General features: G+C 47.0%; 1 protein-coding gene and 1 non-coding gene across 8 annotated transcripts in view; both read left to right on the top strand.

The window, feature by feature from the left end:
* FLNB (filamin B) overlaps positions 1–24,977 on the top strand; it is a 139,821-nt gene that overhangs the window by 72,018 nt on the left and 42,826 nt on the right. For all 7 annotated transcript variants that reach the window (NM_001191460.3, XM_005222908.5, XM_005222907.5 and 4 more), the window contains exons 7-23: positions 631–793; positions 1,377–1,574; positions 4,167–4,304; positions 6,043–6,169; positions 7,135–7,271; positions 8,574–8,767; positions 10,674–10,787; positions 11,379–11,522; positions 11,774–11,897; positions 12,230–12,390; positions 13,535–13,625; positions 13,888–14,057; positions 17,323–17,440; positions 20,074–20,336; positions 21,781–22,378; positions 23,409–23,582; positions 24,695–24,857. In NM_001191460.3, the coding sequence (NP_001178389.1) occupies positions 631–793; positions 1,377–1,574; positions 4,167–4,304; positions 6,043–6,169; positions 7,135–7,271; positions 8,574–8,767; positions 10,674–10,787; positions 11,379–11,522; positions 11,774–11,897; positions 12,230–12,390; positions 13,535–13,625; positions 13,888–14,057; positions 17,323–17,440; positions 20,074–20,336; positions 21,781–22,378; positions 23,409–23,582; positions 24,695–24,857 (3,077 nt within the window). The remainder of the gene's footprint in view (positions 1–630; positions 794–1,376; positions 1,575–4,166; positions 4,305–6,042; positions 6,170–7,134; positions 7,272–8,573; positions 8,768–10,673; positions 10,788–11,378; positions 11,523–11,773; positions 11,898–12,229; positions 12,391–13,534; positions 13,626–13,887; positions 14,058–17,322; positions 17,441–20,073; positions 20,337–21,780; positions 22,379–23,408; positions 23,583–24,694; positions 24,858–24,977) is intronic.
* On the top strand, positions 1,152–1,230 carry MIR2370 (microRNA mir-2370). The gene has a single exon (NR_030980.1). It is a non-coding gene; the product is annotated as a microRNA mir-2370 (primary transcript).

The following is a 24,977-nucleotide window of genomic DNA, read 5'->3' as shown; positions in this document are numbered from 1 at the left end:
CACTGAGATGACTAATAACTGGAACTGCAAGCCTGGCGTGTAAATGCTGAGCTATGGGCTCTTTGTCTTTAGCGCTTCCTTCAGTATCGGTCTTCACAGTGCTCCGGAGGCTTTGTCAGCATCAAAGCCTGGATGCGGAGAAGGCCAGCTGACTAGAGTGGAGGCCAGTGGCCCACCCAATCCGATAACCCTAAGAATTTAAAAGATGAGGACTTCGACTCAGAGTTTAGATAGAAATCTATCTTATGTCTCAAATCCATGTATCTGAAAATGGTCTTGTTCCTGTGAAAAATACTTTGACTCTTAGATTTGAAATCCTACATGATATTCCACAGGGACAGTGGTCCCTTTTGCAGCTGCCTTAAAGAATCTGGTGTCTAGAGACTGAAGTGCTTGTGCATATGCCACTATAGAGGCTAGTCTAGGCATGTCTGGTGTGTTTTAGTTGGCTAAAGGCCTGATGTCCCAGGCCCAGCTGTGTGGTTGGTAGAGTCGGATGGGAGTCCCACTGAGGCCGCTTCCCCAGAGCTCCTGGTTCCAGGACCTTTGTGTGTATGATCAGGAAGATGGAGGAGGAGGTGGTCTCACCGAGCAAGAAGTGATGATGTCTCCCCTGCCTGTCATTTGTAGGTCACAGTCCTCTTTGCAGGACAGCACATCTCCAAGAGCCCATTCGAGGTGAATGTCGACAAGGCCCAGGGAGATGCCAGTAAAGTCACTGCGAAAGGCCCAGGCTTGGAAGTTGCCAGCAACATCGCCAATAAGCCCACCTATTTTGACATCTACACAGCAGGTACACCTCTCCTCTTCCAGAGCCGGAGATAATCCTTAGAAACCTGAGATGCTGGACTTTTTGTCTTTTGAATCAACAACAAAACTACAAAATTGCTTTTTCAAATGTGTTGGTTATATTTCTAGATTTTTCAAAACCAGCTTTTCTTCTCTAAAATCTCATATTCAATCTTAACTTTGATTATTAATAATCAATTTCTGACTTGACTAAATTAATACTCCAAAGAGACTAAGGTTTAACAATCATCTCTTGGACCAAATTCTATGCAAGGTCCGGTGGGAAGGAGGGGTAAGCAAAGGAATGAATAAAACACAATTCTTGAATTTTCAGCTTTCTTTTCAATATAGAAATTTTAGGAAATAGGGATTGTGGGAAAATGAAAGTTGGTTATGACCCTCCTCCCCATAAGCAACTTTCCTTTCTCCACCTTCCTTATTTCTGCTAGGAAACAGGTCTGGGTATGCATCTTCTGAATGCCTCTCTGTCTCCTGTGGTTTGCATTTTATACCTGCTTTTGCTCTCACCAACAGGGAACTTTCTAGAGGGCGACTTGGACTCATGGCCTGTTCTCTCTTTCTCCTAGGTGCTGGCGTGGGCGACATTGGTGTGGAGGTGGAGGATCCCCAGGGGAAGAACACCGTGGAGTTGCTCGTGGAAGACAGAGGAAACCAAGTGTATCGATGTGTGTACAAACCAATGCAGCCTGGCCCCCACGTGGTCAAGGTTTCCTTTGCTGGGGACACCATCCCCAAGAGTCCCTTCGTTGTTCAGGTTGGGGAAGGTGAGTGCTGGGGTAGCTGACCACCTCTGGTTCTGGCATTCAGGCTGGCTGTGCATGACAGGGCCCAGCACTGAACTCAGACTTGTCATTTTGCTGCCAGGGCCCCTTTGGCAGGAAGTATCCTCAAGACATTAATACTAGTATCTACTTTGTCCTCAAGATACTAACACTAATAGCTTCCTACACGCTGTACAGTGACCTAAGTGCTTTACTTATATTAACCTGTTTAATCCGCCCCCAAAACACGTCTGCCGGGATTCATGGTCCTTACTGAGAGATGCAGGATGGAAGCTGTGTGAGGAGAGGGTGTCTGTGGCTGAGGTTAACAGCAGGGACATGGCAGGTCCCCCGTGGCCTCTTTTACTGGCTGTCAGGCAGATAGCATGACAGCAGCTAGTCACGACACCAGCCACGGTGACCCAGGGGCTGTTGCTGTTCCCCGTGGGCGCCTGAGACACTGAGGCTTAGGTGTCGTAAGGTATGAGTATGGACTAGACCAGTGGTCCCCAACCCCTGGAACCGAGCTGCACAGCAGGAGGCGCGCGGCAGGCCAGGGAGCAAAGTTTCATCTGTGTTTACAACTGCTCTCCATTGCTTGCATGACTGCCTGAGTTTTCCCATCTGTCAGGGCAGCAGCAGCATTAGATTTCTTATAAGAGCATGAATCCTACTGTGCTTGAATCATCTCCAAACCACTCGCCTCCACCCTGGGCCATGGAAAAATTGTCTTCCACAGAACTAGTCCCTGGTGCCCAAAAGGGTTGGGGGCCGCTGGACTAGACGTCAGTAGGAATAGAACCGTGGTCTCTGTCAGCTCCTTAACTCCCGCTGCAGCCAGAAGCATGCATTTTTCTCTAATGTTAGACTCTGTCCTTCTGACTTAGTTACTCTCTTTTTTTACCCCCAACTCTGCTGCCTTTTCTAACCAGTACTTGCCTTTCCTGTTCTGTTCTGTGCAACTGCGTCTGCAGACCTGGCTTCCTCTTCTGAATCCTGCCTCTTGGCCAGCCTGGAGCCTGAAGCTGCTGGCTTCCTAGTCGAAAGCACTGGGCCAGAGGCATCTCACTGGGTAAGGGCTGGTTGGGTGGGCATCTCTGCCAGTCTTTGTGCTGCCTCCGGTGTCCACCGGGCCTGTGCTCTTCATGACTGTGGGAAATTGCAGTGCAGGTGTTAGCCCCACCTGTCTGGCCAGACCCCAGACTCACTCTCTGATTACATCTACACATCTCTAGGTCATCTCAAGATGCTGGAAAATCCGGTAGTTTCCTTCAAACTTTTTAGTTCCATTTAGTGTTTATATGAACTGAGCAGTTATCCTGCTGATGTTGAGACTCTTGCCCATACTCAGGATTTCCATGACTTTTATTTTTTTAAAGATACATTTAAACCTTCCAGGGGAAGTCCTGTCATCCTGTTGTGACTTATTTCTGGTATGACCAACTTCTCTCCCCTTGACAAGGGAAAAAATAAACGTATTCAGAAACAGAACTTCATTTGACACAATGCAAGAAAGAATATTGAACAGCTTTCCTAGTTTTAATGATGTTTTCTGACTTCCTTTCACTTGTAGATTACTTTTTTCATTTCTGGCATATCCATCTATCACTTGTACTAGTTAATACTTAATAGAGTTTTTCTGTTGATGTACTGACCCTTCCTTCCTCCACTTAAATGATTTTATAATAAACAATCTTGTCTTCTGGAGTCTGTGACACCCTAGTGTATAGAGGGAGCCTGTCAAATATGCAGTGTCAGGTTTGGAAAGGAACCACCTGACATTTTACCCATTAATCTCCCATTTCTGTATTTAATAAGGTTGCTCATGTTACCAAAAAAGTCCCAGGCACATCGATGTCTTTTATCAACCTTCGACAAACCCCATGGAATCGTTTTGTGAACCTCTTATGTAGGAATGTTAGAAGCTACCTTTGCCCTAGACTTACAAGTTTAGGTTTTTTAACTGGATCCAGAAATCAAATTGAGAGTGGAGTTTACTCCTAATTATAGAGTAGCCGCCTGCATTCCAAGGACCTTGTAACAGCACTGATATGTTTGCCTGCCTTGGTTGAGGTGGGGTTGATCTGGTCTCTTTTTGCACCATCCTCTGGCTCTTCCTGTGGAAGAGAACAACATTTAGACTTTTAGAAACGACTGATCCAAAGTTTGGAACCAGGTCAGATGTTTTCAAGTGCTACATTTTCCAAGTAGACCTGAAAAAGCCCAGTCTTCCCAATTACTGGACCCTTGAGTATGGCAGTGAAGTTTGAGCAATGTCCAACCCCAGGTCTTAACTCTCTTTTACCACGGAGAGGATAAATGCCAGGATTCAGCAAATACCAGGAGTCCAGCGAATTCATGCTGTGCGCTCCTGCTTTCTTTGCCAAAGTAACTTTTCCCCAGTCCCTGGACAAAGTTATATTGTGTCTTTATTTGCTAGCCTGGTGTGCTCCCTGAACGAGACCCCTGGTCTCGGGCAGCTGCTGCACACTGCAAAGCAAACGTTTTCTTGGCGGGTGGCTCAAAGTTACCTTGGCTTACTCAACTCAGACTAAAGAATAAAAGGTTAAATTGATGTCGAAACTGTGCTTGCAGCCTGCAATCCAAACGCCTGCCGGGCCAGTGGCCGAGGCCTGCAGCCTAAAGGCATTCGCATCCGAGAAACTGCAGACTTCAAGGTTGACACCAAAGCTGCTGGAAGTGGAGAGCTCGGCGTCACCATTAAGGGTCCTAGTAAGTGCTCCTTTGCTTCCCTGTCTCAGTGTGATTTCAGCTTGACAGCCATGACATATGGGTCTCATCACACAGCCAGTTCTGATCAATTTATCCCAGAGAGCTGTGTCAGAGATTGGAGGCTCTCTCTGCTCATGTAGAAGGAAACTGATTGTTTAGTAATGTCTGCCCTGGATGTGGGAACAGTGTTGGATTGACAGCCTCACATTATGTTAGGATTTCCGGAAAAAGAAATAAATATTGGACCTGGAACAGCAACATGAAATGGCCCATTTTTTTAATCTGAGGAAACCTAGGCTCAGAGAGGAAGGGTCTTGTCCACAGTCACAAAGCTTTTAAGCATCTGAGCTGGAATTAGCCTGATCTCCAAAGCTGGAATAAGCCTGATCTCCAAAGCCAGTAATTTACCCCTCTACAGGTTACATTTTATAGACAATGAAATTATGGCAGATACCTAATTACTTTGATGAGTGCTTATAGAAGGAGAATAAATTCCCTACGATTAAGTCTTCTCCGTAGATAAATGCCACCTGTGGAAGAGTGCATTGCACCTTGCAACTCATTCTCGCTCTTTCTTGAGAAAGGAGACAGGGGAACAGGTATCTACTCTCTTCATGAGTTCCCCGCCCTGGGTCAGAGAAACAGCTCGACATTTTCCAGTTGTGAGTGCAGTAGCCTCGGCAGTTTTACTCCCAGGCTTTGTAAATCCTCGCTTCCTCTTCCGGGACTGTTCTCACTCCCCTATGTTCCTAACAGGCTGTGGCAGGAGTGTTCTGAGCTCCAGAAAGTTAATATTTGATCTCAGAGCACTGAGTTTTGGGGCAGCTGTGCCCTGAAGGCAGCCAAGGTTCTAGACTGCCCAGACCTGGAGTCAGGCTGCTCTGGGGCTGGCCTCCCTCTTGGCTTGTTGCTACAGGAACTGAGGAGGCGTTCTTTTTTTTTTTTCTGACCTTGGATTCTTACTTGACTAAATGGCTTTCCCAGCCAAACCTCAGGGCTCAACATAAAACAAGTTCCTGCCTGATGGCTCAGTCTGGAGTTTGTGAGGTAGCCTCTGAAACCTGTCTTCTTGGAGATAGCATGCAAGAGCATTCTTGCTTTCATTGTCCAGCTTTAGTTGAAAAGGATATGCCAGGATCCTAATGCCAAATACTCATAAGCATTTACTCCTTCTACAATTTTTAAAAACTTTTCTTTGCCTTTTTTGTATTGGAATGTAGGCTTCCCCAGTGGCTCATTGGTAAAGAATCTGCCGATGCAGGAGACATTGTTGATTAACAATGTTGTTATATTAGTTTCAAGTATACAGCAAACTGATTCAGTTATACATACATATGTATCTATCCTTTTTGAAATTCTTTTCCCATTTAGATTATTATAGAATATTGAGTAGAGTTCCCTGTGCAATTTTTGTGGGCAGCTAAAAAGGATGGCTTTTTGATCATTGAAAAATATTACCTGCCTCAGGGGTTTAGGACCTCATAGGCCCCTCATACATGAGAAAGCTTTCTAAAGCCAGTGAGTTGGGAAATCTTCAATTTCCCCTTACTTTGAAGTAGACATGTGTCTGTTTTCAGCTTTGGAGTAACCTCCCAATTTGGGGTGGGGGAATCCCACACTCTGAGACCATCCACATGGTTTTATTTTGTGGCTGTTGCTATCTTTCTGTTCCTGTCTTATGGATTCTCGTTCTGAGTCTGGATGCCTATTGGAAAGACGGTGTGCTTCCTTCCCACAGAGGGTCTGGAGGAGCTGGTGAAACAGAAAGGCTTTCAGGATGGAGTCTATGCATTTGAGTATTACCCCAGCACCCAGGGGAAATACAGCGTCTCCATCACGTGGGGAGGACACCACATTCAAAAGAGGTGAGTCTCTAGCCGGAATTGTGTCATCTCCCAAGGCATGCTCGGCCCAGGACAGGCTTGTGGTGCTCATTTCCCAGGCCACAGGAGGGAAGGGGAGCTGCTCTGTCAAAAGCTTTTTTTTTTTTCTCTTTTTTCAGAACAGTACACAGTCATTTGGCCTGTTCTCAAATGCAGCAGAAAGTCGCTGTGGTTTCAGCTGCCTCGTTTCAAATCAAAAGCTGGCGGTTTAAAGCTGTGGGGAGGCAGACAAGCCAGGAGGAACAGTGATACAGAGCAAATGGGCTGTGTGTCTATACCCCTAATTTAAACAGATTCTCTTTCTTTCGATGTGTGCCTCTCTGTTCATGAATGCCATGGGTAAAATGGCAGGATCTGCTATGGTTGACATTAGAATCCTCACTGTGAGTGTGGTCAGGATGCGAGGGGCACAGTCTATAGCTCTGCCTTGTGGGCTTCACTTGCCTTCCCTGTATTCACATGCTTTCCAGCTTTCCTGGGGGCAACTTTAGGCTCTGAATAAATTCCATTTACTTCAAGAGATGTCTGTGTATATTTTAAGCTTCTGAGAATCTAAGCAATGTTTTTTAAATCTCCTGTGCCGAAGTTAAAGCACGTTTATTCATGTTTGAGATAAAGCATATTCAACCCAGTTTTTTTGTTTTAGCACTGGCAGCAGATGGAATGTAGGCACTCGCTTGGCCTTCCAGGGCTCACAGTCTGGTGTGAATACAAGGCAAATGACCAGGATAGTGCCAGGCAGTGTGGTTTGAAACAGTCCTATTACATGATATTGTTGACATAACAATGGTTGTGGGGGAACCTGTATGGAGGAAGGGCTTGGCTGGAGCTTGGGGCTGCAGATAAAAGGATAAGGCCAGTGGAAAGAGCGTGTATAAAGAGCTTGTGGTTGTATGTAGCCCTTTCTTTGCTTCTCTTTAATGCTTCCTCTGTTCCTTTCCTTCTAGCCCTTTTGAAGTTCAAGTTGGCCCTGAAGCAGGCATGCAGAAAGTCCGTGCATGGGGACCTGGCCTCCACGGCGGGATTGTTGGGCGGTCAGCGGACTTCGTTGTGGAGTCCATTGGTTCTGAAGTGGGGTCTCTGGGTAAGTGGAAGTGGCTTCTGGTGGCTGAGATTGCAGGGTGACTGAGTCACGTGTTAGGCTGTGTATTGAGGCCTCCTCTGAGCCTCCTAGCCTCCTGACCACCCAAGACCATCTCTGGACACTCCTGATGAATTGCAGTTCCCATGTTCTGCTTGTCCTCTGCCTCTGGCACCAGCATTCATGCATTCGCTAGACCATGAGGGCAAAGGCTGCCTGTGGATGTTGTGCCTAAAACAGTACCTGGAAAATAGTTGACACATGGAGGATATATTATTGACTGATCCTTAGTTTAGATGAATGAATGAAGTTTGCTGACATTAGAAATTTGGAAAGTGAATACTCTTTGGAGCATAGTTGAATGTATTTTAAGTAAGCATCTGATGTAGATTTGATCATTTTAGAACAAGGGTCGGCACCTCTCCCTGTTAAGGAACAGATAGCAAATATTTCCGTATTGAAGGTCATATTCTCTCTGTCACAACTATGTGACTGTCATTGTAGCCTGATAGCGACCATAGATAATGCGTAAGTGAAGGGGTGTGGTTGTGTTCCTTATTTACAAAAACATGCATTGGGTCAGATCTGGTTCAACAGTTTAATGATGCCTAGGTTAACAAATAGAAATAAGCAAAGAGGAAAAATTAGGAAATCAGATTTAATTTTTCTGTTTAGAGAAATGATAAACATCTTAGTATATCCTTATAGACTAGAAGCAGTATTAGACCTTTCAGTATATCCTTCTAGACTTTATTCCTGTACATAGGCATACAAATGTTGATCTGCTGCAGAAGTATCTTTATGTCTTTCTGCCTCAGGCGAATATAGGACTTGTCTCAATTTCCCATGGCATCTATGGAAATCCAAGGCGTGGATATAACTACTGTTAGGCCCTTCAGCAAAATAGCTGAAGAGTTTTGCTATAAAAACAATGCTGAATATATATCCTTGTATCTGACTGTTTACACACATCCTTGGTTATTTCCTTCAGATAAAAACCCAGAAGTGCATTTGGTGGGGGCAATGGGTGGGTATTGTTTTAAGGTTTTTGGCTCGTGTTACCATATTGCCAACAGAAAGATCTGCTGGTTGACCTTTCCGTTCAATGATGTTTAAAAAAAATATGTTAAATCCAACCTTCCATCTCTTTTGAAGACTTAGTAAGCTTGATTTTGTGGGAAAGGGACCCTAGCAGATATCAATCTTCTGGCTAGCACTTGGTTTTCAGGGAGGCAGAAGGAATGGGTTGGTAATAACCCAGACTAGATACCTTGTAACCAGAGGGTCTTCCCACCCCGTCCCCAGGGTTTGCCATTGAAGGCCCCTCCCAGGCGAAGATTGAATATGACGACCAGAATGACGGGTCATGTGATGTCAAGTACTGGCCCAAGGAGCCGGGCGAATATGCCGTTCACATCATGTGCGACGATGAGGACATCAAGGACAGTCCCTTCATGGCCTACATCCACCCGGCCTCGGGAGACTACAACCCGGACCTGGTGAGTCAGTGTGTCGTGTTTGTATCCCCTCTCCTCTGGCTCCTGGCATCCTTTCCTGTGCCCACAGAGTTTCCTTGTGTAGCATGTGAAGAAATCACAGAGAAGAGCCTTTTAAAGCTTAGGAAGTTTCGGAAAAGACCTGAATTAGAAGCCTGGTAGTACCTCTTGGCGGCCTTCCCAGGTGGTTCAGTAGTAAAGAATCTACCTGCCGTGCAGGAAATGTGGGTTCGATCCCTGGATTGGGCAGATCCCTAGGAGAAGGAAATAGTAATCCACTCCAGTATTCTTGCCTGGGAAATCTCATGGACAGAGGAACCTGACAGGCTACAGTCCATGGGGTCGCAAAGAGTTGGACGTGATTTAGTGACTGAAAAACAAGTACCTCTAACATGTGGCAAGTAACTTACCTCTCTGGCTTCTGTATCGTCCTCTATAAAATGGGAACGATTCCAGTGGCTACTTCCTACAGTTTCTGGCATGATTCAAGGAGGTAACATGAACAAAACCTGCTCTTATTAGCATAGTGCCTGGCCCACAGAGGGGGCTCCATAAGCTACTATTTTTCTTGTACCCCAAGCATCCCATTTCAGTTTCACCACTTTCTATAGGTGTTATCTCAAGGTGCTCCTTAGATAAAGACTTGTTAATTTTTACCCCCAGCTCCCTTTCTCTTCAGTTGGAGCCGTGTTTGCAGTGTCTTCAGGAGCTTCTCTGAATCGTTTTGCAGGCTGATAAGCATGAAGTCTGAGCCAGCTGGGCTTTCAGCGGCACCCCCACCCCCCACGTGTGCTGTTTTTGGCCCACATGGACAGCTGACCGTAGGCTGACATCAGTCCAGCCTGGTAGCTGCTCCTCTTTGTCCAGCTGCTGGTTCTTTGCTCTCTGGGGGCTGCAGGCTGTTGGGATGTTGTCAGTGGGAAAGGCTCTGAACCCCCTCCAAGCAGGAGCGTTGAAACTGAGCACAGCTGGAGGTCTGTGCACTGGTTACTGCACACATTAATACAGGGAGCATGGGCTGGTGTGGGGCCAGGTTTTACAGTTCTTCTCCTGCATGTTTTTAAGTTCTAGGTTGCGTGTGTGTGTGTGTGTTCAGTCGCTCAGTCGTGTCTGACTCTTTGCGCCCCCGTGGACTGTAGCCCACCAGGCTCCTCTGTCAATGGAATTCTCTAGGCAAGAATACTGGAGTGGGTTGCCACTTCCTACTCCAAGTTCCAGGTTACGTAGCATTTTAACTACCATAACCATCCTGTTATGTAGGTACAGTAAGTCTCTTATATACGAATGAGTTCTGTTCTTAGAGCACTTTCCTAAGTCGAAGGATGTTATCCTGGGTGCCTCACTAACACAATCAGCTCTATGGTACTGTACTGTAGTAGGGCTACCCGGGTGGCACAGTGGTAAAGAATCTGCCTTCCAATGCAAGAGACGCAAGAGAAGCAGGTTCGATTCCTGTGTCAGGAGGATCCCCTGGAGGAGGGCATGGCAACCCACTCCATTATTCTTGCCTGGAGAATCCCATGGACAGAGGAGCCTGGTGGGCCACAGTCCATGGGGTTGCAAAGAGTTGGACACGACTGAGCATTCATGTATGTACGTACTGTAATAGATTTATAATACTTTTCATACAAATATGTACATAAAAAACAAACACAAAAAATAGACAGTTTTAATCATACAGTACAGCACCTTGAAAGGTGCAGTAGTACCTTACAACAGATGACATACAGGGGCTGGCACGCATATTCCCATCTTTGAAAGTTCACAACTTGAAAGTTCATGTGTAGAGGACACTGTACTGTGAAGCCAGACGTCGTTTCCTCTCTCCCCCTTCCCTGGGCGCCCGTCTTCTGATAGTGTAGTTAGCGCATTACAAAGACAGGGAGTCACTATTAACCCTTTGCCCCAGGTGCAAGCATACGGGCCAGGTTTGGAGAAATCCGGATGCATTGTCAACAACCTGGCTGAGTTCACCGTGGATCCTAAGGATGCCGGAAAAGCTCCCTTAAAGATATTTGCTCAGGTAAGTTTCGACCTGCCACCTGTGCAGGTAATTGTCAGGTAACGGGATACATATAACAGCGAGTGACCAGTCCCTTGGATCTTCAGTTTCCTCATTCACACGTTGCAAAAATGATTATTTATCTCAAAGGGTTTATGTGAGGACTAAAGGGGATTCTAATATGTAAAGCAGGGTGCTTTTCTCATCTTTATGATTTGTGTTCTGTGGAAATCAGGCTTGTCTGTTTCAGATCTCCCCGTAAATGTCCTGTAGTGTGGCTGTGATGGGAGGGTTTGTAAACAAGAGTGTAGCAAATATGTTTCTCTCATTTAATTGAATTTTGGCCCCAGGATTTGAAGGCAGGACTCACAGTTAAGAAGCACTGAGTGACCACGGCTTTCCTTTGGGAGACCGTTTGTTGTTAGCAATTAAAGATAATAAATGCACATAGTGTTTTATCACTTGTGTTCACTGTATTGAGAACATGGCCCATCGTAGGCGCTCCGTGAAATTTGGTTGGATGAGTGAGTGGTGATTTGGGAAGACCCATGACCCTGTTTGATGGAGACAGTGTGAGAGCCAGCTCTGTACTTGGCCCCTGCTCTTCTGCAGGACGGGGACGGCCAGCCTATTGACATCCAGATGAAGAGCCGGATGGATGGCACCTACGCCTGCTCATACACCCCAGTTAAGGCCATCAAGCACACCATTGCCGTGGTCTGGGGAGGTGTCAACATCCCGCACAGCCCTTACCGGGTAGGTTATGAAGTGGAATCCTGGTCGTGGTATGAAAAAGCCCGGTCCTGAGGCAGGTCTGGACTCCATGCTTGATGGTCAATGCAGATACATGGAAACACCATGCTTGGTGTGCCTTGGAAGATGGCGTGGCCAAAAGGGCCGGGTGCTGTCGATTGCCCCCACGTATAACGTTCTAACAACTGATGGTGTCTTTACTGGGTCCTCATGGAGCAGAACTTGATTACAGCTTTTGTCCCTGTCCTCTCTAGGTCAGCATCGGACAGGGTAGCCATCCCCAGAAGGTCAAAGTGTTTGGGCCAGGAGTGGAGAGAAGTGGACTGAAGGCACACGAGCCTACTCACTTCACCGTGGACTGTACTGAGGCTGGCGAAGGTGAAAGGGGTTTCTACCCAGTGCGCTCCTTGTTGCTTCTTGGGAAAGAAGTTCTCTTTGTAACGTTTCAAGGGCAATGAACTTTGAACTGAGAAACAGTCCACCTGAATAGATGATTGTTCATCTAATGAGTGTCTGAGTCAGTTCGGTGGTGAGATCTTTGCTAATCCTCCGTTCCTGCTCCAAAACCCTGATTTGAATACCATCCCTTTCTCAGGTCACTTACTGGAAAGTTCCCAGCTGCTTTTCTGGGGTGTGAGCTTGAGCTGGAAGTGATTACATGGGACGTGCTGTTTCTTGTAAATCAGTGCTAATAGGCTGGTCTGTTCCAGGTGATGTCAGCGTTGGCATTAAATGTGATGCCCGGGTGTTAAGTGACGAGGAGGAAGACGTGGATTTTGACATTATTCACAACGCCAATGATACATTTACTGTCAAATATGTGCCTCCTGCTGCCGGGCGATACACCATCAAAGTTCTCTTTGCCTCTCAGGTGTGTGGGCATGGGTTCTTTCTGGCCACCTGTGTGTGTATATTTCCTTTTTTTTTTTTTAGCAACAGAGAAAGTATCTTGAGAACTGTGCCCAATAGTTTTTCTCTCTGGTTGCTTAAAACCAAGAAGGAATAACAACACCCAAAACTAAAATGTTACCACTTTCTAATGAAAGTAGGGATGCATAGTCAGTCAGTGGTTGAAAGCCAGGCTCTGGAAAGAAGTTAGATTTTTATAAACTATCATCTAGTTTTTGAATGAAATGTAATGAATTTCTAGATTGTGTTCTACTTCATTGTCTTTGAAACAATGACCTTGGCCTCAGCCTTAATAGGAAGTGTTTAGAAGTTTCAAGTAGGGTTCATATTTACATGTGATAATGAAGACCAGGAGGAGCAGTACCCGTTTTAGGAACCATGGAATCTTGATGATTCAGATGCATCTTACATAAACATAGGGACCTCAGGAGAAAGCTCCGTGCCTCAAATATTGGTCTTGAGTTGGCTTCATCCATTTGACCTGTCCTGCCTTTATAGTATAAGGTGTTTTTTTTTTTTTTTCTAACATCAGATTTATTATATTTTTAAAAATATTTTGCCAGGAAACTTGACATTTGGCATCATAGTTGCCCGACCAGGGAGCAAAGCCATTGCCCCCTGCAGTGGAAGCATAGAATCTTAATCACTGGACCACAGGGAAGTCCCTGCAGGATTCTTTTGGAAGCATTACAGTCAGTGCCTTGCTAATCAGTTCCTTGCATTCCTCTAACCCTAGCTCTCTGCTGTCCTTGAAGGACATTTCCTTCCTCTGATCCCATGTATTATTGTTTGAGGTTTTATTCTTGTTAGTGTTTCTGCATCCTAAAAGTACTCAGCATTTGGTATTAAAGGCTCAGAGTTTTCAGGGTGGTTTATGGACACTCAGGACCTTTAACTGTGAGGTCAGGGATCCAGGGATTCATGAGTGACCACTGATGGCCCTTACCTGATGCTAGCATGTAACGACTTGACCGATCATTACTTAGAAGTTACTCACCACCCGCTAGACTGGAAGTGCTGAGGTCTCCCTCTTTGCTTTGGGCAGAAGTTTAAGCTCAGGCAATGGCTTCAGGGACTTTCCTCCTGAGACTGTATCTCTGCTACAGGAAATCCCCACCAGCCCTTTCAGAGTCAAGGTCGACCCTTCCCACGATGCCAGCAAAGTGAAGGCAGAAGGCCCAGGGCTCAGCAAAGCAGGTAAGAGGGCGTGTGCGCGAGTTCACCCTGGAAGCAGTGGGCCCAGGGCCGGAAGTGACCTGCCTCCCCTAGAGCAGGCGCTCTGTCTGGGCTTCAGTTCAGCAGAGGCTGTGCTCAGCTGAGCTGCTGGCGTGGCTGAGTGCCAGCCCCTGTCTCCACCTCCTGCCTTCTGGAAGCTGCTGTTGATGAACCTGTCAGACTAGTTCTAAAAGTGAAACTCCTCCAGCTGAGCCTGTCTCCTCACTTCACTGTCTCCTCCCAGGTGTGGAAAACGGGAAACCCACCCACTTCACTGTGTACACCAAGGGGGCTGGAAAGGCCCCGCTCAACGTGCAGTTCAGCAGCCCTGGCCCTGGCGACGCCGTGAAGGATCTGGATATCATCGATAACTATGACTACTCTCACACCGTTAAATACACACCCACCCAGCAGGTAGGGCCCTGCCTGGCTGGGCTGGGTCACTTTGGACACCAGGGGATAATCTCAGCTCAGATCCGTGCTCCTATGTGAGAGAAGAGATTCACCCTTTCCTTATGAACCTCTCTAGGAATGCTGACACAAAGCCTGGCTGGTTCTACCAGGAGGGCCAGGAGGCTTCCCCAAGGACCGGCAGGAAGCTTGCCGTCCCTCCTCACCCCAATTTCCCGCCTCCATTCTGGGTTTTAGCAGAGAAATGCTGAGCTCTTGAAATTGGACCTAGTGTCTGCCTCTCTCTCATAGACATTGTCCCCTCCTTACCAGCTGCCTTTGAGTCTTTTGTTAGTTACTCAGGGGGAAAGAATCGCCACACCTCTGTTTATCCTTGCTGGTCTTTTTGCCTTACCTCACCCTTTTTTTACAAGGGGGTACAGTGGGGTCTTTCTCAAAGAGCTTTTAGTCCCTCAATCCTGAAGCAGTCCTTCAAGCTCTAAATTATTCCCTTTTACAAAATAGAGGAATACAGACAGGATTTTGTCATGCCACGTGCTTTGCTGTTTGTTCTAGACAAGAAGGGCCTACAAATCTACCTCTCCATATGAATTTATGCCTACTTGTTTAAAATGTTGTTTTGATTCATGCCTACACCTCTAGGGTCTGTGGAGCATGTACTCCTGTAGAAAAAACTAGATTATGCTACTTCTGCATAGTGTTTCAAACAGTCACTCCAAACCTCTGAGAATCCTTCATTTTTTAAAACAATTTTTGACAATGATTATTATTTTTTGACCACACCGTGTGACATGCAGTATCTTTGTTCCCCAACCAGGGGGTGAACCCACACCCACTGCAGTGGAAGCGTGAACTCTTAGCCACTGGACCACCAGGGAACTCCCCCTTCATTCCTGAAGCAGAGCCCCGCCTATACGAGAAATGCCATTTGTAAGAGAGGAAGGGCAATGTTTTCTGCCAAAGCACTGTTTAAGAAGCATCACTCCTACCCCGGGCCTTGTCAGTGAGGACCTCGCTGGAGTGCAGTGGGGCAGAATGAGGGGTGCAGTGAGGATGAGGGAATGGTGTGGGTGTCCCCGTGCAGTGGGGGCTACACATCCTTGGAGATGGAATCTTTTCTATGAAAACCTCCCTGGCGGTGCGAGGTTCTCTAGGGCAGGTTCTTGTGTGGCCTTTCATCTCCATGTCTGCTTCTTTCAGATCCTGTGTCTATATACCTTTTTGTGTTTCGGCAGAGCTGCTAGAAATTAAGTTGCCGACATCAGGACAGGTTTTGACTTGCACCCCCAGAAAGGACTTTGGAACTACCATTGCCCTGTCTCTATGGTTTCTTTCTGTCCTCAAGAGGGTTCATTATTAGTAATGGTAAAAGGGAAGCTCTCGTAGGTGAATGCCGTTTTCTCATTAGGACCTCAGTGCTATGTAGGTCATTGTTTTCCTGCTGATGCTTATCAGGGCTGATGGAAGCCTCAGCACTGGCGACACCAGCTCGATAGCATCTTTGTTTTCAGTTCTCCACATTCCTGAGGAGAAGGTACATGGCCACGCTCACTGGTCAAGATCACAAGATCATAAGTTCTTCTAAAAACATTCTGAGACCCTTGATCCTGTATCTATAAGCCTTGTTGGGTTTCGGCTGAGCTGCTGGAAAGTGGCTAAGTAGCAGATGTCAGGGCAGCCTCAGGTTTTGACTTGCCCCCTCAGAAAGGACTTTTGGACCCAGTGCTCTATTAGTAATATGGCATTACTAATAATATTAGTAATATATGTGTATATATTTTATTTACTTATTCATTTTTGGTTGTGCTGGGTCTTCGTTGTTTAGTCACAAAGTCGTGTTTGACTCTGTGACGCTGTAGACTGTAGCCCGTGAGGGTCCTCTATCCATGGGATGTCCCAAGCAAGAACACTGGAGTGAGTTGCCATTTCCTTCTCCAGGGGATCTTACCAACCCAGGGATGGGACCCACGTCTCCTGCATTGGCAGGTGGATTCTTTACCACTGAGCCCCCAGGGAATCCCTAGTCGTGGCATGCAGGATCCTTATTGCAACTGAGAACTCTTAGTTGAGGCATATGGGGATCTAGTTCCTTGACCAAGGATCAAACCCAGGGCCCCTTGCATTGGGAGCGCAGAGACTTAGCCACTGGACCACCAGGGAAGCCTTGAGATGTGACACTCGTGGGGCAGGGAACCCAGTGGTTTTGTGCAGAATCCATCCTAGAAAGTCAATACTCCCTCCTTCATAGAAGCACCTCATTTTTATCTTGGCTTTTCCCTGCTTCTTTATTACAAAAGGAATATAAGAAAATATTCCATAGGTCAAAAGCTACACCCTTTTAAAACTCCATCCGTGACAGCTTTCAGCGGGGGCTGAATTCCAGCGAGCCCTCTGGCGATTCCCCCTTGCTCCTTCCCCTCCCACATCCTCTTACGTGATACCCAGACGTTTGAGGTGAGGACACCTTAATCCGCTGAGACAGCTGTGGGTTTTCATGGGGCCTTGGTGTGGATGGAGGCACTCAGCCGACCGTGGCAAGAGGAAGCCAGCCGTGAGTGGGCCGGGACTGGCCGTGCCTCCTCGGCCACAGTGCTGCTGGCGGGGGGCCTGCTGAACTCATAGGCACAGTCCGCCTTCTCACTGGCAACTCTTCTCTCCTTGACATCGATGTGGGAGTTTCCATACTGTGCAGGGGGTCTTAGAACAGCTCCAGGCGAACTCTTGCAAATTCGTTTTTGCAGCGTAGTGGCCTGAAATCCCAGGCCATGGGAAAGAAAGATTTTGTTCAGTTAGAGGCCCCCAGTCAACCCCTGCCTTGCCCGTGGCCGGGCTGGGTGTGTGTTCGATGAGGAGCTTGTGTGGCAGAGCATCTGGGACTCAGGTTCAGCTGCCACAGGTGTGAGGCCTGGCTCACACTTAGGACAAGTGACTTCATCTCCCTGAGTTGTAGTTTTATTGCCTGGAAAAATGGTGACCACCTCTTAGCACCGTTTTCAGATGGAATTGAGGAAATGCTTAAAAGCATACCTCAGTGGTGTGCTCTTGAAGCTGTCCCTCTTGTTGAGAGTTGCTTTTTTTTTTTTGTCTGATTTCTATGTCATTCTTGCCATGGGGCTAAAAACTTAGATATATCTGAGACACCTTCTAAATCTACTGGGGTTATATACCCTGCATTTCTGGGAAGAATGAAAATCCTGGAAGGCAGGTTGAAACATCGAGTGAGTCTGTTGGTACCCATGTGTGTCCTTGGTTTTCTCTCTTGTTCCAGGGCAACATGCAGGTTCTGGTTACATACGGTGGTGACCCTATCCCTAAGAGCCCATTCACTGTGGGTGTGGCTGCTCCGCTGGATCTGAGCAGGATAAAAATTAATGGACTGGAAAACAGTAAGTGTGTCAAGAGTGGAGGGGGAGACGGGTCATTGAAGAGCAGTCAGAGTCCCTTCAAAGACAATTCGCAGAGGAGCAAATTTTGCCGTATGAGACTCTGCAGTCAGGCAGACTTCGAGATTGAATTAGGGCCGTGCTGTGGAGTAGCTCTGTGACCCTGCCTGTCCCTTCACCTCACTAAGCCTCCCTTTCCTCCTTTGTTCAGTGGAGGTCGGGGAAGAAGACTCACAGGCCTATTGTGAGAATTAAACGAGCCAGTAATTTAGGAGCTGACTCAGAGGCAGCCCTCAGTAACTGCTGGCCTCACAGGGAAGGTTTTTATGACAAGGAGAATTGGAGGCATGCCGCTTTCCGCTAAATGTCTATTGTACCAACTGTTTTTGATCGCTGAATCTACCTTAGGGTCAACAGTCGAGCGTAAAAACCAATGCCCAGGCACTCAGAAACCACAACTATGATGCATCTCCCTATTCCCATCCAGATGATCCTTTAGTTTGTTAGGGATCTTATTAGTACAAGCTCATTTCACGTAATGAAACAACTGAATGAATCAATAATAAAGTAAAGAGAATAGCATAATAGAGGCACTGATATGCTGCTCACTTAGCTTCTCTAGTTTAACACATGATCACAGAGTACATCATGAGAAACTCTGGGCTGGATGAAGCACAAGCTGGAATCAAGATTGCTGGGAGAAATAGCAATAACCTCAGATATGCAGATGACACCACCCTTATGGCAGAAAGTGAAGAGAAACTAAACAGCCTCTTGATGAAAGTGAAAGAGGAGAGTGAAAAAGTTGGCTTAAAGCTCAACATTCAGAAAACGAAGATCATGGCATCTGGTCCCATCACTTCATGGCAAATAGATGGGCAAACAGTGGAAACCGTGGCTGACTTTATTTTTCTGGGCTCCAAAATCACTGCAGATGGTGACTGCAGCCATGAAATTAAAAGACGCTTCCTCCTTGGAAGGAAAGTTGTGACCAACCTAGACAGCATATTGAAAAGCAGAGACATTACTTTGCCAACAAAGGTCCGTCTAGTCAAGGCTATGGTTTTTCCAGTAGTCATGTATGGATGTGAGAGTTGGACTGTGAAGAAAGCTGAGTGCCGAAGAATTGATGCTTTGAAGTGTGGTGTTGGAGAAGACTCTTGAGAGTCCCTTGGACTGCAAGGAGATCCAACCAGTCCATCCTAAAGGAGATGAGTCCTGGGTGTTCATTGGAAGGACTGATGCTAAAGCTGAAACTCCAATACTTTGGCCACCTGATGCATCTGTACATACTTAACTGCCAACAGAAAATGTTTAGCAAAATTTACTGCGCACTAAAGTTGCCCTGAGATACTCGCATGTCTTCAGCTTCCCTTTTTGCCATCAGTGTATCTTGAAGAACATTCATACCTCGATCCTTTTTTCGGCGTAGCCACAGCCTGGCTGCATTTCAGTGGCATGTGTTTTCCTAGTTTCGGGGTCACATGGGGCTGTGTATACACCCATAGGACAGCATTCTTGTGCTTATGAGGGTTTCTCTGGATTTTGGGGGAACCCTTGGTGAGCACTTTCAGGGTGCTGTGACCCAAATGTACAAGTTGTGAGTGAGGCTAGCTCCCAGATCCAGGGCCTCTGAAGCAAGAGCTTGATGCTGGCTTTTGTCCCTGGGGAGCAGCCACTGTCTAATCCTTCACGTGTCCCCTTGGTACTCCTTTCTCCAAGACACTGAGGATTTTGACTCAGACTAGGATGAGAACGAAGCCAATTAGAAAGAGTCTTTGGGATGTGGATCTCTGAGGCCTCTTTGTTTGTGGCTTGACACCATTCATCTTGGCGTGCCCTGTATTGCCCCAGTCAGGACTTCCATGGGTTGTGCTAGAGGCCCTGGGCTCCCAGTGCTTTTGTTTTGATGCAAAGTCCCTTCCTTGTTATTGTCAAGTGGAACACATGGGTGTTCTGTGGCCCTGCTTTGCAAATACTTTTCAAGTATCAGCACAGTACAGAGAGTCACTTCTCAGGACTTGCTTCAGTGCCTCTGCGTTGGCCAGCTCTGTGACTTCTGCCTTCTTTGGCTGTAGAAAGGAATTTGCTGCCAAGAACCAGTAAATAAAACATTGGCTTCTGGGAGTGTTTTGATGCAAAGTTAATAATGAAAGTAGGCAGAGAAGCGGCAACAGTATCAGGTTATAACTTACTGCAGATCATGGGTCAAGTCAATTTAGATCAGTGTCCCAGCTTTGTGGTCTGTGAGATAGGTACCTCAGATGACTCACTTCACACCCCCTGTCCCCCAAGGCTCAGTTTCCCTATCTGTTAAATTCTTTGGTTGCTAATACATACACTGCAGGGTTGTGATGAAAATTAAGAGAGATGATATGCTATCCGCATGCCTGGTATAGAAAATGCATTCAGTGCATGATGGCTGTCATTATCATCAATGGTTACTTCATGTTCTTGTACTGGTTATTATTGAGGCTAGAATGCTGATTATCCTTATTCAGTCTTGCCTCTCATCCTGAGTCAACCGTTTGTTGCAGAAGCTGAGAAAACATTCCGTGTCCAAGGAACCATGTCTGCTCTCAGCAGTGTTTTTCCTGCAGGGTCAGCTCATCCTTCTGGCTTGTTTCTCTTTGCAGGAGTCGAAGTTGGGAAGGACCAGGAGTTCGCCGTGGACACCAGGGGAGCAGGAGGCCAGGGGAAGCTGGACGTGACGATCCTGAGCCCCTCAAGGAAGGTCGTGCCGTGTCTGGTGGCACCCATGGCAGGCCGGGAGGGCAGCACAGCCAAGTTCATCCCACGGGAGGAAGGGCTGTATGCCATCGACTTGACCTATGACGGACATCCTGTGCCCGGAAGCCCTTACGTGGTGGAGGCCTCGCTGCCACCTGATCCCACCAAGGTCAGTTTTTCATTTTTGTTCCAGAACGTGTCGTCTCTTGGCAGATGTAACAGTCCTTCTTCGGTTCTGCCTGGTGAAAACCTTTAGAAAAGTCTTTTGTAGTCAAAGGCAGTTCTAGGTTTTTCCTGGTTATCCACGGGTTAAGACTTTTTGCCCTCAATGTAGGGGGTGCAGGTTCAATCCCTGGTCAGGGAACTGAGATGCTGCATGGCCCCCCCAATAAAAAAGACAACACCCATGAAATTAAACTGCACTAAAACCATTAACAAAATAGAGAACAAGCCCATAAGTCAGTGCTCAGTGACTGATAATAGCTGTCTCCTGTAATCCAGCATGAAGGGTCCTATGCGAAGCTGGGTCCTAGTCCTGCTCCTCCTCTCACTCTGGCTGTGAACCTTTGGTGAGGGACTCCTGTCCTTCATTTATCAGCATTATAACGGTACTCCCTGCAAAGTGGGCCTTCAGGGTGAGGTCCTATGGTGGGTGTGGAGGCCTCAGTCTGGCGTCTGGCACATGCAGTGAGCTCATCCTACACAAGCTATTATAATGAAACTCGGCTAATACAGAGAAAAATAGATTCTTCTCATTATCATGTCTTCCTTGTGGCCCTGAGTCAAAAGTTCCAAAGTATTTCCAGTGTTCTGCATGGCATGAATCCTATAAAAGTGTCTCATTTGTTGGATCTCACATGAAAGCCCCATCCTCTCCCTCTTTTACAAGCATTTTTTTAAAATGTTGTTCTTTTTTTTTAATCTGACTTTATCCTTTAGAGCAATTTTAGGTTCATAGTAATATTGAGAGGGTGGCACAGAGATTCCCCTCGCCCCACATGCTAACCTCCACATGGTCACCACCCTCCCCAGGGTGCTACAGCTGTTACAGTGGATGAATCTATGCTAACATCGTTGTCACCTGAAGTCTGTAGTTCATGTTAGGGTTCACTCTTGGTGTTATGTGGTCTATGCGTTTGGACAAGCATATAATGACATGTATTCACCATTACAGTTTAGTATTTTATTATGTTGAATTTGTTGAGGGAGGTGTGGCAGCCAAAGCCACAGTGAAATCTACGAAAGGCATTCAGCGAGTGCTCAGCCCAGGAAACTGGAGTGCGTTTGTTGGACTGGATGTTGGGTGTCCAGCTTCGGCACTGGAGGCGAGGCTGGCAGGACATGGGACCACGCCTCTGCCGGGCCCTTCCATGCTGAGTGAGTTCACAGTCAGGTCTCCCTTTGTTGGCCATTTCAGCGTCCACTAAGGGAAACATGGCAGTAACTTGGCACTGTGGGTGAGCAAGTGTGACACATTAGTCCCCAGGGAGAAGGACCACTTCATCCAAGGGCAGTTGAGTGCCGAGTGCAGGCTTGGCTGTTGAAAGCAAGGCTTGCTCGGTGGCTGATACCAGCATAAAGCCAAGTCTGACTTTTATCCTGTGTTCAAACAGGTGAAGGCCCATGGTCCTGGCCTCAGAGGTGGTCTTGTGGGCAAGCCTGCCGAGTTCACCATCGACACCAAAGGAGCTGGAACTGGAGGTCTCGGCCTAACCGTGGAAGGCCCATGCGAGGCCAAAATTGAATGCTCAGACAACGGCGATGGGACCTGTTCTGTCTCCTACCTCCCGACAAAGCCCGGGGAGTACTTCGTCAACATTCTCTTCGAAGAAGTCCACATACCTGGCTCTCCCTTCAAAGCCGACATTGAAATGCCTTTTGACCCCTCCAAAGTCGTGGCGTCCGGCCCGGGCCTCGAGCATGGGAAGGTGGGCGAGCCCGGGCTGCTCAGCGTGGACTGTTCAGAAGCTGGGCCAGGGACCCTGGGCCTGGAAGCTGTCTCGGACTCAGGGGCAAAAGCCGAAGTCTGTATCGAGAACAACAAAGATGGTACCTATGCGGTGACCTATGTGCCCCTGACGGCCGGCATGTACACGCTGACCATGAAGTACGGCGGGGAGCTGGTGCCACACTTCCCCACCAGGGTCAAGGTGGAGCCCGCCGTGGACACCAGTAGGGTCAAAGTCTTTGGGCCGGGAATAGAAGGAAAAGGTAGGTTTCGTGAAAAAAGAAGGAGGCCACCAGAGTAATAGGGGATGCCCCTGAAGCTCAGAATGTCAGGGCTGCAAACTCAAATGTCTGCAGAGATCAGGCCAGGGAGAAGAAAACTCACCTGTGGTCTCTGCATCAGCGAGTGGTAGAGGAGACCAGAGCGGAGGGGTGAGCACGTGGTGTTTCTGATGCCCAGCCCCACTTTCTTCAGAATCCCGGCACTGTCAGCAGATTTCCCCCGCCTCTTTTCTTTCTGGCAAAGCTAGAGATCTTAATTTTTTTTTCTTTCAAATATGGATACAGAACATATTGCATTTTTGGCACTTATCTGAAAAAGGTTTAAAATGTGCTGCTGGCTGATACCGCTCTTGCTGTCTTCACCCTTTGGCCTGTCCTGAGTCTCACGTTTCTCTCAAGAAGTGGGCAGGTGGTTATGTTGTTACTTGGGGAGCCTACCCTGAAAGAATCATCTTTTGCCAGGGAGATTGACGGTCGGGGGGAGGGGCATTAATATTCCTGATTCTGAGACAAAGAAACTGGTTGTTTTAGCAGTCACTGAAATTAGAATAAAGTGCTGAGAACCATGCCTCTAGGGTTTGCTGCCGAATAAGAGGTGTTAGCTACATTCTTTCTGTTTTTTTCCTTTTTGGCCACACCACACATGTGGGATCTTAGTTCCCTGACCAAGGATACAGCCCGAGCCTCCTACCGTGGGAACTCGAAATCTTTTTTTTTTTTTTTTTAATTGGAGGATAATTGCTTTACAATAAGAAGCTTAGACTCTTAATCACTGAACTGCTGAGACAGCCTCTGTCTGAGATATTCATTCTTTTTAAAAAATATTTTTAAAAATTTATTTGTATGGCTGTGCTGGGTCTTAGTGGCAGCATGCAGAATGTGAGCTCTTTAGTTATGCCACAAGGGATCTAGTTCCCTGACAAGGGATCAAACCCGGGCCCCTGCATTGGGAGCTCGGAGTCTTAGCCACTGGACCACCAGGGACCTTCTTACCTGTGTGATTGTTCTACAGACGTGTTTCGTGAAGCCACCACCGATTTCACGGTGGACTCACGGCCCCTGACGCAGGTCGGAGGCGACCACATCAAGGCCCACATTGCCAACCCCTCCGGAGCCTCCACGGAGTGTTTCGTCACAGACAATGCTGATGGGACCTACCAGGTGGAATACACGCCCTTCGAGAAAGGTGAGTTGTCTTCTTGGAACGTGATTCTTGCTTAGATCTGTGCTAGACCGCCTCTCCCGGTGACTGGCGCTAAGTCCAGCCCCCTATGCTTTGCCTGCCTCAGCAGAAGTATGGGCACAGTGACTGGGGAATGTGGAAACCTGCCTCCCCAACAGAGCCCTCTGCCTGCTTGGTGCCTGGTGTTTTGGCTCTGTTGTGTAACAACAGTTGGGCTGACTTTAGCCTCAGACTCATCTGAGCAGGTTATGGGGTGATGTCATGGCATGTTGCTCATTTGTGCAATTTCTTAACATGATTCTTTTTAAAATTTATTAATTTTTTGCTGTGCTAGGTCTTCGTTGCTTTCTTTGCATGGGCTTTCTCTAACTGTGGCGAGCAAGGGTTACTGTTCTCATTGCAGTGGCTTCATTGTTGAGGAGCATGGGCTAGAGGCATGTGGCCTTCAGTAGTTGGAGCAGACGGGCTCAATAGTTGTGGCCTACGGACTCTAGACTGGGGCTCAGTAGTGGCACACGGGCTTGATTTCTTCTTGGCATGTGGAATCTTCCCAGACCAGAGATCAAACCCTAGCCCCCTGCATCAGCAGGCAGATTCATATCCACTGCACCTCTAGGGAAGTCCAGTTTCTTTCTTAATATTAGGAATTATTAAAAATTTTGATAAATCATAAAATCATTAAAAAAATATAAGCAGCATATGTCCTCATTCCCTGTGTATATAATCCCTGGACGTTATGGTGTAGATATTTTCTGTTTCTTTTCGTGAATGCTTTTCTATTTCATGGCTTTTCTTTGTCTTTTGATTAGTGACTGGGTATTTTGTCATATCAAGATGGTGTGTTTAAGATGACTGTCTTGAAAATAAACTTAGGGATATTTGCTTGGTCAGGCCTTGTGTGTGTGTTAGGAAATGGGATTGGTATGTGATTGCCAAGTGAACAAAAGCATAAAGAGTTTGTATTTTTTAAACTCAAATCATAGCAGCATTGCTATTTATTTAACCTGTCCTTTCCGAATAGCTTGAAGTAGCACATAGACTTGAAAGCTAGAGTGCTATTTTCTGCAGACAAGTGGCTCTTATGCAAGTAAAATTTTTTGTGTTGTGTTGAACAGGCCTTCACGTAGTGGAGGTAACCTACGATGACGTGCCTGTCCCAAATAGTCCCTTTAAAGTGGCCGTGACCGAAGGCTGCCAGCCTTCTCGGGTTCAAGCTCAAGGACCTGGATTGAAGGAGGCTTTCACCAACAAGCCCAACGTTTTCACGGTGGTTACCAGGTAAGCAAAGGCCTGGGATTTGTGTGTTGACTCTGTAAAAGGAGAGTAGCCCTAGGTATTTTAAGTGCTCTCAAAACGTTTTATAGGTGTATCATGGTTTCCCAACTCTTTTTTTCTTTT

Source organism: Bos taurus, chromosome 22 (assembly GCF_002263795.3).
Source record: "Bos taurus isolate L1 Dominette 01449 registration number 42190680 breed Hereford chromosome 22, ARS-UCD2.0, whole genome shotgun sequence".
In the NCBI taxonomy this organism is placed as follows: domain Eukaryota; kingdom Metazoa; phylum Chordata; class Mammalia; order Artiodactyla; family Bovidae; genus Bos; species Bos taurus.
This window is presented reverse-complemented; position numbering and strand designations above follow the sequence as displayed.